At 36.1% G+C, this 13468-nt stretch overlaps 3 protein-coding genes across 4 annotated transcripts; 2 read left to right on the top strand and 1 right to left on the bottom strand.

Moving 5' to 3' along the window:
- Positions 1-781: 781 nt before the first annotated feature.
- On the top strand, positions 782-4615 carry LOC104213975 (bifunctional UDP-glucose 4-epimerase and UDP-xylose 4-epimerase 1). Of its 2 annotated transcripts, XM_009763558.2 has the most exons (10): positions 782-1144; positions 2094-2143; positions 2249-2384; positions 2653-2754; positions 2889-3116; positions 3400-3481; positions 3643-3725; positions 3818-3909; positions 4054-4150; positions 4482-4615. In XM_009763558.2, exons 1-9 carry the CDS (start codon positions 947-949, stop codon positions 4136-4138), a joined length of 1056 nt encoding a protein of 351 aa, XP_009761860.1. In that variant the 5' UTR covers positions 782-946; the 3' UTR covers positions 4139-4150; positions 4482-4615. The 2 variants fall into 2 exon arrangements, with proteins under 2 accessions (XP_009761860.1, XP_009761859.1); XM_009763557.2 differs by lacking the exon at positions 4482-4615 and having other exon boundaries at positions 4054-4475.
- Positions 4616-4722: 107 nt separating this feature from the next.
- On the top strand, positions 4723-6896 carry LOC104213976 (CASP-like protein 4A4). Its single transcript, XM_070155664.1, has 4 exons — positions 4723-4809; positions 5570-5674; positions 5791-5926; positions 6285-6896. The coding sequence occupies exons 1-4, from the start codon at positions 4769-4771 to the stop codon at positions 6468-6470; spliced, it is 468 nt and encodes a 155-aa protein (XP_070011765.1). The 5' UTR covers positions 4723-4768; the 3' UTR covers positions 6471-6896.
- Positions 6897-6903: 7 nt separating this feature from the next.
- Positions 6904-9888, bottom strand: LOC104213974 (DEAD-box ATP-dependent RNA helicase 47, mitochondrial). Its single transcript, XM_009763555.2, has 2 exons — positions 9790-9888; positions 6904-9091 (listed from the first exon to the last, which is right to left on the bottom strand). The coding sequence occupies exon 2, from the start codon at positions 8975-8977 to the stop codon at positions 7331-7333; it is 1647 nt and encodes a 548-aa protein (XP_009761857.1). The 5' UTR covers positions 8978-9091; positions 9790-9888; the 3' UTR covers positions 6904-7330.
- Positions 9889-13468: the final 3580 nt, after the last annotated feature.

Here is a 13468-nt window from a genome sequence, read left to right as displayed (position 1 = left end):
ACTCATGCCTGCCAACCCAGCCGTAACTATATCCCAAACTTCCATAAATTCTCTTATCATCCCAATCTTCTTCCAAGAATCACCCACCCCACCTCACCCTATACCTTCTAAAATCCCATCAACCTCCCCTAACCCCCCAACCCCAAACCCCCCAAAAAAACCCTTTTTTTAAATGTATATTATATATATATATATATATATAATTAATATATAATGATTGCGCGGTTAAATGTATAACTTGTCCACAGGGGCGGAACTAGATGGGTGAAAGAGGATTTAGCCGTAGCCCGTAAATTATACTGTATATATAAAGTTAAATTTATATATATATATATATATATTGAATCGCTTTAACTAGGGATGGATCTAAGGGGCGGAAGAGTGTTTACCCGAACCTCCTTCACCAAAAAATTACACTATATATATAAAGCAAAATTTATTTTAGCTCTATATATAATATTTTGAATTTCTTTGATACTAATTACTGCCCAGAAGCATAATTCAGTGATTGGGGTTTGAATTCAAAGGTCAATAGTTAAATTCCTACTCGCCACAATCTCTTTTAAGTTTTTAACTTTTTCCTTGTTTGAAGGTTTGAACCCCTTATACTGAAATTTTGCTTCTTAGCGTGTTTATTTTTTTTATTTTTTAAATCCCCATAATAAAAATTATTTTTTCATCTTCAAAGATAAAAATCCGAGGCCTTTTATTAAGGTCCCACCACCCCCTTCAAATTCTCAAATTTTCCCTATTTAAGATGTTTGCTTATCCACTTTTCAAAAACAGTCCTTGATTTGCTCAAACTCTTTTCCTTTTATCTCTTCCCTTTCTCTTCACGTATCTTCTACTTAAGCCTTTTCTCATTATTATACGCTCACCCCTTTTTCTCATTCTACAATAAAGTTTGAATTTTTTTTTAATAGAAACTTTATTCTGTGTTGTGAAAATGGTTATGCAGCGTCAAGAAAACATTTTGGTGACAGGAGGGGCTGGTTTTATTGGAACACATACTGTTGTTCAGCTTTTGAATGAAGGGTTTAAGGTTACCATAATTGATAATTTCCATAATTCTGTTGAAGAAGCTGTTGATAGAGTCAGAGAATTAGTTGGCCCTCAACTTTCTCAGAATCTTGAATTCCATTTGGTATGTTTTTTTCTACTTTCTTGAATTTTGTTTGATCAAAACCAACACCACCCTTGTTCTGAAACCAAAAATGGAAAAAGAAAAAGTTAGAAATGAAAGAATTCTATACATTTCTGGGGTTTTTATATAAAAGGGGTTGATAAGTACACAAGAATTATTCGTTTTTTAGTTGAGTTATGAGTTCTTGGCACAAACTTTTTATAGATGGTCATATGTTTACACGAGAATTTTGTATTTATTGAAACTTGTTTAGTGCTTTGTTTTCTTTTCCTTTTTTATTTTTTGGTTTAAAGTTGCCCTGTTTCATGTTGTTCTCATCTTCTGAAAAAGGTAAGCGTGACCAAGTGGCTGTTGCTGTATATATGCCTTTTTGTCCCTTTTTTTTCCTTTATTTGTTCTGTGATTTTGCAACTAGGTCTTTTTAATCCTCGGTAGGAAAAAAGTAAGTAATCTCACAGTAAATACCCCAGTGTTTATCCCATATATCAGCTTATCACGGAATGGGAGCCTTGGCATAACTAGTAAAGTTGGTGTCATGTGATCAAGAGATCACGGGTTTGAGTCGTGGAAACAGCCTCTTGCAGAAATGCAGAGTAAGACTGTGTACAATAGACTCTTATGGTCCGACCCTTCCTCGGACCCCGAGCATAGCGAGAGCTTATTGCACCGGGTTGCCCTTTTATATCAGCTTATCATGGTTAAGTGATTAGATGAGGTGACATTTATCAACTTATCAGGGTTATGTGATTAAATGAGGTGAAAGTATATAATAAGTTAATCATGGTTAAGTGATACAAGTTTAGTGCAAAAACATGTTATGCATCTATTGGCTTGGTGTATATACTGGCTGTGGGTGAGTTTTTACCACTTTATCTTCCTCAAATAAACAATAGTAAATTGGTTCTTTCACTTGCTTTGGGATTTCATCTTATTTGTTTCTTGGTGGCAGGGTGATATCAGAAACAAAGATGATTTGGAGAAGTTATTTTCTAAAAGAAAGTATGCAAATCTCCTGCTTTAAAATATCTCCAGCTGTTATAATTTCCTTTATATGCATTTCTATGTAGTCTTTGATTGATTGTTTTGCAATATATATCGAAATAGGTTTGCTGCAGTGGTCCATTTTGCGGGACTTAAGGCTGTTGGGGAGAGTGTTGATCATCCCTTTCTTTATTTCGATAACAATCTGATTGGATCAATAACTTTGTATTCAATCATGGCCAAATATAATTGTAAGAAGGTATGTCTTTTGATATATTATTGGTTTCTCTTAAATATGTATATTAAAATAGGTTACGCATTCAGGGCAACTTGGAACCTGCTATATTCATCATGTTGCTACCCTTCTACTTATAATTTTGGTAGTATTTGAAGGAAAATAGTAAATATGAGCTTCTTTCAAGAACTCATTTAGCCGCGAAAAGTAGAGAACTTTTGAATTACACGGTTAATGTAGAGTTGGTTGGTCAGGTTGATAACTTTTTAAATTTGATTATGTGAAATTGCAGTTGGTTTTCTCATCATCTGCAACAGTTTATGGTCAGCCTGAAAAGATTCCGTGTGTGGAGGATTTTGAATTGAAGGCTATGAATCCTTATGGTCGGACAAAGGTTAGTATTGTCAATAATTCTCTTGTTATTCTGAAGTGATTAAAGATCGTTCAATTGATCCTATCTCATTTTGTAGAGTAAGAACTATTTAGTTACTTCTTCTCACTAACGTGTGCTTACTTCCATTTACTTAGCTATTTCTTGAAGAGATTGCTCGGGATATTCAGAAGGCAGATGCTGAATGGAATATCATTTTGCTGAGATATTTCAACCCGGTAGGAGCTCATGAAAGCGGCAAGCTTGGGGAAGATCCAAGGGGCATCCCCAACAATCTTATGCCTTACATTCAGCAAGTAGCTGTTGCTAGATTGCCGGAGTTAAATGTATATGGCACCGACTATCCTACACCTGATGGTACTGCGGTAGGTACTTTTGGCTGATTTTTGTAACTTTAGCTTTTCTGTATGAAGAAAACAAAGAAACAGAACTATTAACCATCGTACTAGCATTCAAGAAGCAGGAAATGACGAGTGAGCCGTACTTAAGAGTTGATTCAATTTATGGACTAGTTATTTATGTTGAAGAATAAGACAGAAATATAATGGAAATATAGCTAAGTAGATTTATGGCATGAACTTGCTAGCGTCAACATGTTTCATTCCATACTTAAGACTGATAAACCATTTATAATCTCTTGCTCGCCAGATACGAGATTACATCCATGTTATGGACTTGGCAGACGGTCATGTTATTGCACTTCAGAGACTTCTCAAGCAGAATGACTTAGGTAAGTAAATCCTTTTCAAAGTGAAGTTCAGCTCTGAATTTTTTTGACTTGTCTGCGAGAAAATGATACGTTTCTTTATATTTTCAATTGAAGACTATGCTCTTTCATATTTACCTATTGAAGGTAACATTTTTTTTCTTCTCTTTGATGTTTTGCATTAGGTTGTGTTGCATATAATTTGGGAACTGGTAAAGGCAAATCTGTGCTAGAGATGGTTGCTGCATTTGAAAGAGCATCTGGAAAGGTCTCTCTATCTCTCCCGCTCTCTTAAAATAAATAGAGAAGTTGAATTTAATTGAACAAGCTCTTCATCTGTTATATGTTTTGAACTTTCAGAAAATTCCACTTAAAATGTGTCCAAGAAGGCCAGGAGATGCCACTGCTGTTTATGCATCAACCGAAAAAGCTGAGAAGGAGCTTGGTTGGAAGTAAGTAGTAACTCCCCTTCCCCCCCCCCCCCAATTTCCTATTACTGTATTAAGGCTAATCTTCTTGCACAAATCTTCAAATTTTAGCAGTTGGAAGGGAGATACTGATATGGGAATTAACATCTTTGTTTTAATCTTTCGCAGGGCGAAATATGGTATAGATGAGATGTGCAGGGACCAGTGGAAATGGGCAAGCCAAAATCCGTGGGGTTACCAATCAAAACCTTGAAATGTTATACAAGTAATAGTTGGAGGACTCAGATCACACCAACATTGCAAATGCTCTTTTAAACTTTATAATACTAAGTTTCTTAAGAGTTGGATCTGTAGTCAACATCCTAATATTTTACATTTTCTGCAAAACATAAACGTATCTGGGGGCTAAAACTGTTCAATATGCAATAATTGCTATTGATGGTTATGTATTGGTGAATTCTGTTCTTGTTTTCCCCCTAAATGGTTTTATGGGGGCTTAATTGTGCCTCCTATCTATGACCCCCTTCAACCAATTGCTTTACTGATTGTAATTCTTCCAAAAAGAGTAAAGAATGTGGTTATTTATTTTATTGAAGGTGACAGTAGCTGTGTGGAGACTGAACCAAGGTCAAGATTGGAGATTTATATAGCTTGGGATTAGGTTGTACTGAATTAACAGGCAGGCAATATATACATGCTTCTCATCAACAGAGGCAGTTTCAGCATTTAAGTTCAATGGGTTTTAACATTTAAGGTTTTCGGATTGAACCCGTATTTCTAAAGTTAGGGGTTCATATATGATATTTCTTGCAATTATAATGAATTTTTACACTTAAATTTGTGCCCCGTTAAAAATACTGGTTCAGATAAATTCGGCACAAATATGTTGCATCCGCCTCTGCTTGTCAAGCACACTTACATCATGTAAGTTACATGTAGTATATACGATTTTGAGCTACCTCAAAGTTTATTTTAACACAAGTATAATTGAACTTTTAAGCTAGAAATTTCTGTATCCATTTCGTCAGTTATTTACTTCATTCGGGTGAAATCATGGTTTATAACTTGACTTAAACAAATAAGGTAGGGGTAAGTTCTGCGTACACACTACCCTTTTCAGACCTCTCACTTGTGGGATTACGGGTATGTTGTTGCTGTAAGTTGACTTAAACATAACATCTGGCTCAGTGTAAACAATTGAGAAATGCCTTCATTCTGGTGAAGCTACGTTTATAGTTGACTTAAGACATCCTTTTCTATCACCTGCTTCCATTTAAATTTAGTAGTGGTTAACCAACTATCCTTTACTTGAGACGATATATCACCAGCCAGTAATCAGTGTGTAACTTATGCACTTTTCTTCAATTGGCTGCATAACAATCCAAGACTTAGTTTTTCCTGCTATTGATTTTGACTAGGTTCTTGACCATCAAATTGCTCTTAGAACACACTGTTCTTTTGAGTAACATCATTTGCTGAATAGTTGAAAAAAAGAGATAATAATGAAAGAAGGGAATGTGCTGATGATTGCTCAAAGAATGGTATCTGATGCATCTCCTTCATTAACTCCAAGATCTCCAGCTATACAACCACCTTTGCCAACACCATCACCATATTCGTTTTCTGTGGCATCGACAAGGTTGAGCTCAAGGCCTTCTATTCATACATATGATCTTATCCTCAGGTCACTGGCACTTCTCTTCTCCTTCATCTCCGCTCTCTCGCTAGCTGCACAAGAAGGGACCAAAAGAAAACGGATCTCCAGCTTCTATGATCACCCAGAATTAACGTAAGAATCAACACTGAGATCCATTCAAATGTCTTTTTCTGGTTGTAGAGGATACTAGAATTTAAACTAAGAACAATCAGTGCAATGGTTTTGAGAGCAACTTTACACCACTGCAGGTACTGCTTCACAGTAAGCATATTAGTTTTTATCTACTCGGCCTTTCAACTCTTCAAAAGAGTTTGTGACATTGCTTATAGAGGAGTCTTGATCTCTGATATGACCTCTGACTACCTCAGTTTCATATTCGATCAGGTACTTATTAACTTCAATTAGCTAGTGATTTCTTCCGAGTACAAAACCATAGTATCTGATTCACATACAACTATGACCATAAAAATGGTTGCACCCATTCCTGTAGTTAAAACAAGTATCAAGAATTCTCTTCTTCTTTTTTCCCCTGGATGTCACCCGAAAAAGTGAATATATGCTCAATTAACCACCAAAGCTAAATCTTTATGCTGAATAAAGAAGAGGAGTAGACAGTATCTTATTTGACTATCAAGCAACCTAAATTTCAACTTTTCTGAATGCTTTTTTCGAGTTCTCCTCTACATTCACTGCATATAAATCTTTCAAAAACACAAATTCTCATAAGCTGAGTGTTGCACAGTTGGCAGGTTACCTCCTTGTGTCTTCTTCTTCAGTAACCATACCAGTCATTCAACAGATGAATAGCCAAAGCTCACTCTGGAAGGCGGCTGTTGTTGCTGTTTGCATGTCATTTAGTGCTCTCATGGTCATTGCAGTGTCCGCTCTCTTATCAGGCTACAAGCTGTGCAAAAGGATCATATGGTGATGCACTGGGAATTGAACGTGTAGCCTTCAACTCCAGGATTGACAAAGCTAGAGTGTAAAATGGGGACATAATTTCTTCACCACTTTTTTGTTTCAGTCGAGAACGTTTTGATCCACTTGAAGCATCACAAGTAGCAATTGGTGGGATATACCAACTATCTCCAACTACGCTAATGGTCTGGTAGAAGTTGATACAAAGAGGGTTCAGAAGTATATAGCAAAGAAGAGATGATTTTGGTAGAAAATATCCATATTTTAATTGTTGTGTCGTTGTCATGGTGAATAAACAGTATAGCTAGTACAGTATAAGCTAGCTTTGTGCTTCAATGTAACAGCAACTTACAATTCTATATCTACAGAAAATGTTTTCCTGTATTTCCAATTATGCCCTGAAGACAATAATTAAACAGGACTATATTTCCTTTTCTTCATCGAGAACGAAATTATTATCAATACTATAAAACACTAGCCATTCCATATACCCAAAACAGTCAACCTTGATGAACAAAGAAGTAGGTCAGCTAAAAACCTACTGTTGTCGCCATTTCAACATTAGGAACAATAAATCACATAGTATTTTTCAGCATCTATTTACTAATATCCGGCACATCTAGAATAACAATTGTCTCAGATGACTTACATATATGATTCTAAATAAGTAGAGGTTGAAGCAACTTCTTCACAATACCATCAGATCCAATGTAGACTGCCTCGGCACATTCTGTAGAAGGCAAAATCTCATCTGAATTGACATGTAGTGGCAGGCAACAACATTTCCAGCTCCCACCATTAGTATACAAAATCCAGTTGTCTTAAGTGATTTGACTAGTAAGAATTTGAAAGAAGCATGTGCTATGTAGATTAATCTTCTGTAATGACAAGATTTCCATCAGAAAACTCACAAGCCTGAATGGAGAGGGAAAGCTGCTTCTGCAGTTTTTTTACTACAAAGACTTCTGGCTCCTCACATATGGTCACTACCGTGCCCTCGCGGCCAAGCCTACCTGTACGGCCAGCTCGATGTGCATAATGAACTGAGTCAGTAGGTAAGCCCAGATTAACTACAAGATCACATTCAGGTAAATCCAAGCCTCTAGCTGAAAGCTCATTTGTTAGCAGCACCCTGACCTCCCCATTTCTGAACTTCTTTAAGATAGTTGATCTTACAAGTTTGCTGAGATCACCATGTAACTCTGCAGCTTTCATACCACGAGCTTCTAGTTTGAAGACAGCATCTTTTAGTTGTTTTGTGTGGTTCATAAAAGCTATCACACACTTGGCATCCAGAGCATGCACACACCTTCTCAACATATCAACTTTGTGCTGTATCCTGGTAATAGTGTAATAATGCTGCAAATTAGGGGGTAAGCTCTGAACACTAGGCATAACTTGTACATTTGAGCTTGAACTAGCAGTAGGTGGTGTTCCTGGGATATTAACAGGTCCAGAAGGAGGGACAGACTCGAGCGGGACGACTTTATTGGCTTGGACGAGAAGTGGATCGCAACCCCAACTTCTTGCTGCTCTTATAACTGAGAAAGGCACTGTTGCAGACACCATGATAGTCTGACGCGCAGATCGCTTGACAAGTGGACTATTTGACTCTCCCCTGCGTGCACCAGGTCTTCTCCCCACATGGTCTAATATCCGCTGCATGTCCTCCCGGAAATTGACAGCAAGGAGCTGATCAACTTCATCCAATACCAAGTAACGACAACCATGGGTAGGAAGCTTTCCAGCTGCACTAATCTCGGCTATCCGTCCAGGTGTCCCCACTACGATGGCAGGCTTATTTTTCCTCAGAGCTTCCTCCTGTCTCGATCGGTTTGCACCCCCTACAAGCTGCTGGACTAGTTTCTTGTCCGCTGGTCCTAATAGCTTTTCTACTTCCCTGACAATCTGCATGCCAAGTTCCCTTGAAGGAGCTACTATTACTGCTTCGATGCCCACTTTGTTCCCAGTTTCAGAGCCATTTGAAATCTCCCCACTCAATGGACCAACTTGAGACAGTATGGGAAGGACATAAGCTAGTGTTTTTCCTGAACCTGTGTATGACTGAATCACAACATCGTGATTTTTAAGAACAGTTGGAACTGCAGCAGCCTGAACATCAGTTGGAACCATAAAGCCTTCCTTCTCTAGCCTTTCGACCAACAAAGGTGGAAGGCCAAGCTCTGAAAATGATTCTGCAGCAAATGGTGCAGTCTTTATATCTATGGGGTTTCTCTCCTTAATCAATCCTGTTTTATTGCCACTAACTTTTTTCTTCACTCTGCTCTTGGGGACCTCAATTGTTGAAACACCCTTCTGGAGCTTATTTTTCTCATTTGCACTTACTGTCTTAACTTCATTCTTCAATCCAAGGCTAGCTAGAGTGAGGGATCCACTGTCACTTAAAAAGCGGACCTTGTCTCGAAATGGAGCTATCCTTGTAAACTGTGAAACATTCCTCAAAGATAAAGAATCACCAACTAACAAGAGGGCCCTTGTTAGCACTAAAACAGGCATGATTTTTCTAGCACTTGTTTTCTCAGTTGCTATCTCAAGGAAGAACTCAAATTTGATATGACTATTTACAATGCCAAAATCCTCTTAAGCAGTGTACTATCCTCACCGATCAGACTGCAACAAGAACGTTAAAATATCAGATATAAATAACAACGTTAGGACCTATAACAAGTAAAATTAAGATTTAGCAAATCAGCATTCTTTTTACTAGAAATTGAGATGTAGTGACATAGGTATGTCTCTTTTTTGCTGTAATATCCCTCTTTGAGAAAAAAAAAAAGTTCAAACTAATATAGAAAGCAAAAAGCATCAGAGCGAAAGGCATATGAAACATAACTCAATCAATCAATCAACCAACTATGTCTCAATAACAACTAGTTGGTGTCTGTTATATGAAACGCACCGTAGGTGCTGAGTGGTGCCTTCCCCTCCCTAATTAAACAGAGTTCTTCGTGCTTATCTCATTCCAATATTAAATTTTGTCTTTTAAGTCCGCGAGCGGAAGAACTGATCTTCAAAAAATAATTTCTGCACTCTTTAAGAGCAAGACCAGATAAGATTGGAAGTAAAGTGAAGCCTGCCAAAGCAGAAACTTTTATAAGTCTCACTAATCATACAGGACTAATTTTTCCATTTGTTGAACACCGAGAAACCAGAAACTACTAAAGCAGACATTTTGTCAAACACATGGCGACCAATCCAACGAAAACTGAACTCAACTCTCATCTCTAACACCTACGCATTTCCACTATAACATTCTAAGTACAGCACTAATAGAATTTTTTTACTTTGTAGAGAGTTAGGTCTTTTACCTTCTTATGCTTGTGTTCTCCACCTTAGCTGCTATCAATCTGCTCGTAGCGAAAGAGAACGATATCCTTATTCTTATCATTCTGATAACAACCAGGTCGACTTATGCAGCACTCGTTCTCACTTGGGCTTATATAAAGGGTCCTTAGTGTCCCTTTTGGGCTACAGCCCAATTTGTTCTTTACAATACCCGGCCCAGTTTCGGAATTTTCCTTTTCGCACTTCAAGATGTATTCCTTTGTTCAATGTTCCTCTTTTGTGGAATTTCGTTTTAGAGAAATGATTATTTTCAAGATATTATAGGAATTGATGTTTGATCCTAGTGCTTAAGAATTAGAGTCGCCAATATAGGCTTGGCCCGTTGGGCCGACCCAGCTCAGCCGGTGATTTAATAGGGTTGAGATAAGATTTTTGGAGCCCATTTAAAAACGAGGCTTTTAAGCCCGGCCCAAGTAAGCCCCGTGGCTCATGAGGCTTGACCGAGGCTGGGTTGGGCTGGCCCGTGAGCTAAATAAACGTATTTAATAAAAATATAAAAAATATAGGTAACTAAAAATAACAAAAAGAGTAGTCCACTCTCAAACTTGTAATATTATTTTATGTGAATTTAAATATTTTTTGTTCTTAAAATTTTAGTTATTTCTTAATGTTTAACTAATTAACTTTGCATATAATTATAGATTTAGATGAAAATAAATATGTTAAGACATCTTTGTTTTATAAGAGGATTCAAATGTGCTTAATAAAGATGATCTGTTGGTGTTGGATATGTCATGAGCACCTTGAAGATATTTTTGAGTAGTTTGTTTTGAGTATTGACTTTTAATGAATGAATATTGTCCTCATTTTTTGTGTTTTATAGTAATCTATTAGAACAATGTCAAAGGTGATTAAGTTTTGCAAAAACTTTCTATCCAACAAGCAACAAGTATGTTTATAGTAGGGGTGTCAAATGGGCGGGTTGGGTCAATTTTGGGCGGGTCAAAATGGGTTGAGTTAATAATTGGGCGGGTCAAATGACTCGCCCAAAAGTTACTTGGGCTAAGATGGGTTGGATCAAGATGGGTTAAAATTCGGGTCATAACCCAACCCGCCCAACTCTTATTAAACTTTAATTAATATGTGTTATTTTTGTAGCAACCCCTTTGGGAGGGTACTACTTAGGAAAACAAATCTAATTTCCTACTTACAAAATATTAAAAGAGATATTAATAAGAATATTTAGAATAATTTTAGTAGCAGAAGAAGGCCCATGCGAAAAGGTTGAAAGTGCAATATATTTTTTTTATATATAAATACACCATAATTTTATTTTAAATGAAATACAATGTCAAAATATTAACACATTAAAGCAATTTTCTAACTGATTTATACAATCATTCAAAATCACCGCAAGTTTATATTGTACATAAATTTCAAACTATCGGGTATATATAAAAAACAAAGGAAACGAGTTTTCTCCTTTTCTACATATTTACAAGAGAAAGTGTAAATTCAGCATATTACAAGTCTTGAGTTATTAATATACCCTAATACAATAAAATAGGTTATAAATTCAAGCTACAATATTTTGGTCTTTAAAATCCAACAAGCCTCCAAATAACATAAGTGTGACATATATATATATATATATATATATATATATATATATCATGTATATCATGTACACGTCCCAAAACTATGCAAACCAAGGTGCATATGCAAATGTGATCTCCATAAATTCTCCCAAAGAGACTACTTCACCCTGGCCATCTTCAGATTTCATCCCGAACATTTCCTACGATAGAAAACAACTATCGCTAAGCATAAAGCTTAGTGGTGTATAAACTTTAGGCTTGGAGTCATTAAATTCTCCAATTCCCCTTTTCAGTCATAGTTAGCTCAATTTAATATAATTTAAAACAAGTGAACAAATATATCAAACATACCAATATCAAACTTTGAAGTGTTTCCAAATATCAATAACAATGTTCAAGAGTCTAGAAAGTGTATACTATCAATTTAAGGAAGTATACCAAATATCCATTTTTCGCCCAATATGTACGTCATGCCATCACACTAAGCATAATCAGATATCAAGAAGGACCGAAGCCCCAAATCAAGTAGGGTCAAAACCCAATAGACAAGAGAATCAAGAACCATATTAAAAATGGCTTCGTAGTTCGTACTTAACACGGACAAGTTCCATAATTCAAGACGAACTACAAATCCAAAGTCAAGATGGCAAAAGATCCGAATCAAGAGGCATGACAAGTGAGTGACCAAGTCACTGCCACAAGAAGGACAAAGTCCCAACAAGAATGCAAAATGATCAAACAATCCGTACGAATGGGCGATTTAGCAAATTTCTTACAAGACTTGATATAATCCGAATATAACAATATAATTTGAAGACAAGAAAAATAAAATATCAAGTTATTTCAACATATTTCCAGCAAGCAAAAATAGTACAAGTTTATACGCAAACCTTGGTGTTTTAGCACAAAACAGTTCAATCACAACTTGGGGACGTTCGAATCGTCTACGCCGTAAGCAAACCAAATCTGTCCACTTCCTCAAACACTTCCCATTTGATTTTTTTCAAGGGTTTATATACCTTAAATACATAATCAAATATCTAAATAAATTCAGTGATTTAACAAGTCAACTAAACATGATATTGGTGAAAATTACCCAAAAACGTTTGAAACAGAAATTTTGGACAGTATCACTGTTCCGAGTTGTGACTCAGTTTTGAAGATCTATACGGACAAACTAGACCTTATAGTCTTCACAAAAGTTGTAGATCTATATCTTACCGTTTTAGAACATCTTGAATCACCACAATATCAATTTTGAACAAAAAGTTATGCTAAAATTACTAACAGCAGTACATGGAGTATTTCAAGAACTGAAAATTTGGGCAGCACCTGTCCTATAATTTTTTACCCTTTTCAGGTATATACCAACAAAACTAGATTTTGGTTCCTTCATAAAAATTATAGATTTATGAAATACCTTTCCAGAAAGTCCTGGATCACTTAAATCGGAGTTCTGTACAAAAAGATATGTAGAAAATACTAGTAGGTGTCTAGTATAAAAACGAGTTTAGAAACTTACCAAGAGGAGCAATTTGATCTTCACCAAAAACGAATTTTGTGCGTTGATTTAGTAGAAATCCATGGTTTTGTTTTTTTGATGAAACTTCAGCTTCTTGTTCTTACGGAGGAGAGAGAGAGATAGAGATAGAAAGAGAGACAAAGGTAGATAGTTATTCTTCTTTGTTTATGAAGAGTAGAGGAATAGGGAGTTTATGGACAAATATGAAATAAAATGGTTCCCCAACTACTAAATATTCTTAGATAAATACAAAAGGTTGGAAACCCAAAACTTAATTATATACTATATTTACTAACAACTCGTCAAAATAATATTAAGTGTTACATATAGCAACACCATGGAACTTCATTGCCAATATTAACACAACCTAAAGTAAGAAATTTTCATATATTGACCATTCTATATTTAGGAAGTGCAAAGTAAAATATTTCCTCGTTATTAAAAAATGCTCGATCAAAAAATGCAAATATTGTAAAAAATTTGGGGTGTTTCAACTCTCTTTCCCTAAAAAAAAAAATTTGTCTCGAAATTTACCTTGTACTAGTCCCGAAACAAATGTGGATATTGAACTCGCATATCCTC

The sequence above is a fragment of the Nicotiana sylvestris genome, chromosome 8, assembly GCF_000393655.2.
Source record: "Nicotiana sylvestris chromosome 8, ASM39365v2, whole genome shotgun sequence".
Classification (NCBI taxonomy): Eukaryota; Viridiplantae; Streptophyta; class Magnoliopsida; order Solanales; family Solanaceae; genus Nicotiana; species Nicotiana sylvestris.
Note: the sequence above shows the minus strand (reverse complement) of the source record. Positions and strands in the feature narration are given on the sequence as shown.

Coding starts and splice junctions, on each gene's coding strand:
- LOC104213976 (XM_070155664.1), top strand. CDS start 4,769: ATGTTGCATCCGCCTCTGCTTGTCAAGCACACTTACATCAT. Junction 4,810..5,569: donor GTCAAGCACACTTACATCAT/GTAAGTTACATG, acceptor TCTTATCCTCAG/GTCACTGGCACTTCTCTTCT. Junction 5,675..5,790: donor TATGATCACCCAGAATTAAC/GTAAGAATCAAC, acceptor ACACCACTGCAG/GTACTGCTTCACAGTAAGCA.
- LOC104213974 (XM_009763555.2), bottom strand. CDS start 8,977: ATGCCTGTTTTAGTGCTAACAAGGGCCCTCTTGTTAGTTGGTGATTCT.
- LOC104213975 (XM_009763558.2), top strand. CDS start 947: ATGGTTATGCAGCGTCAAGAAAACATTTTGGTGACAGGAGGGGCTGGT. Junction 1,145..2,093: donor AGAATCTTGAATTCCATTTG/GTATGTTTTTTT, acceptor TCTTGGTGGCAG/GGTGATATCAGAAACAAAGA. Junction 3,117..3,399: donor CTACACCTGATGGTACTGCG/GTAGGTACTTTT, acceptor CTTGCTCGCCAG/ATACGAGATTACATCCATGT.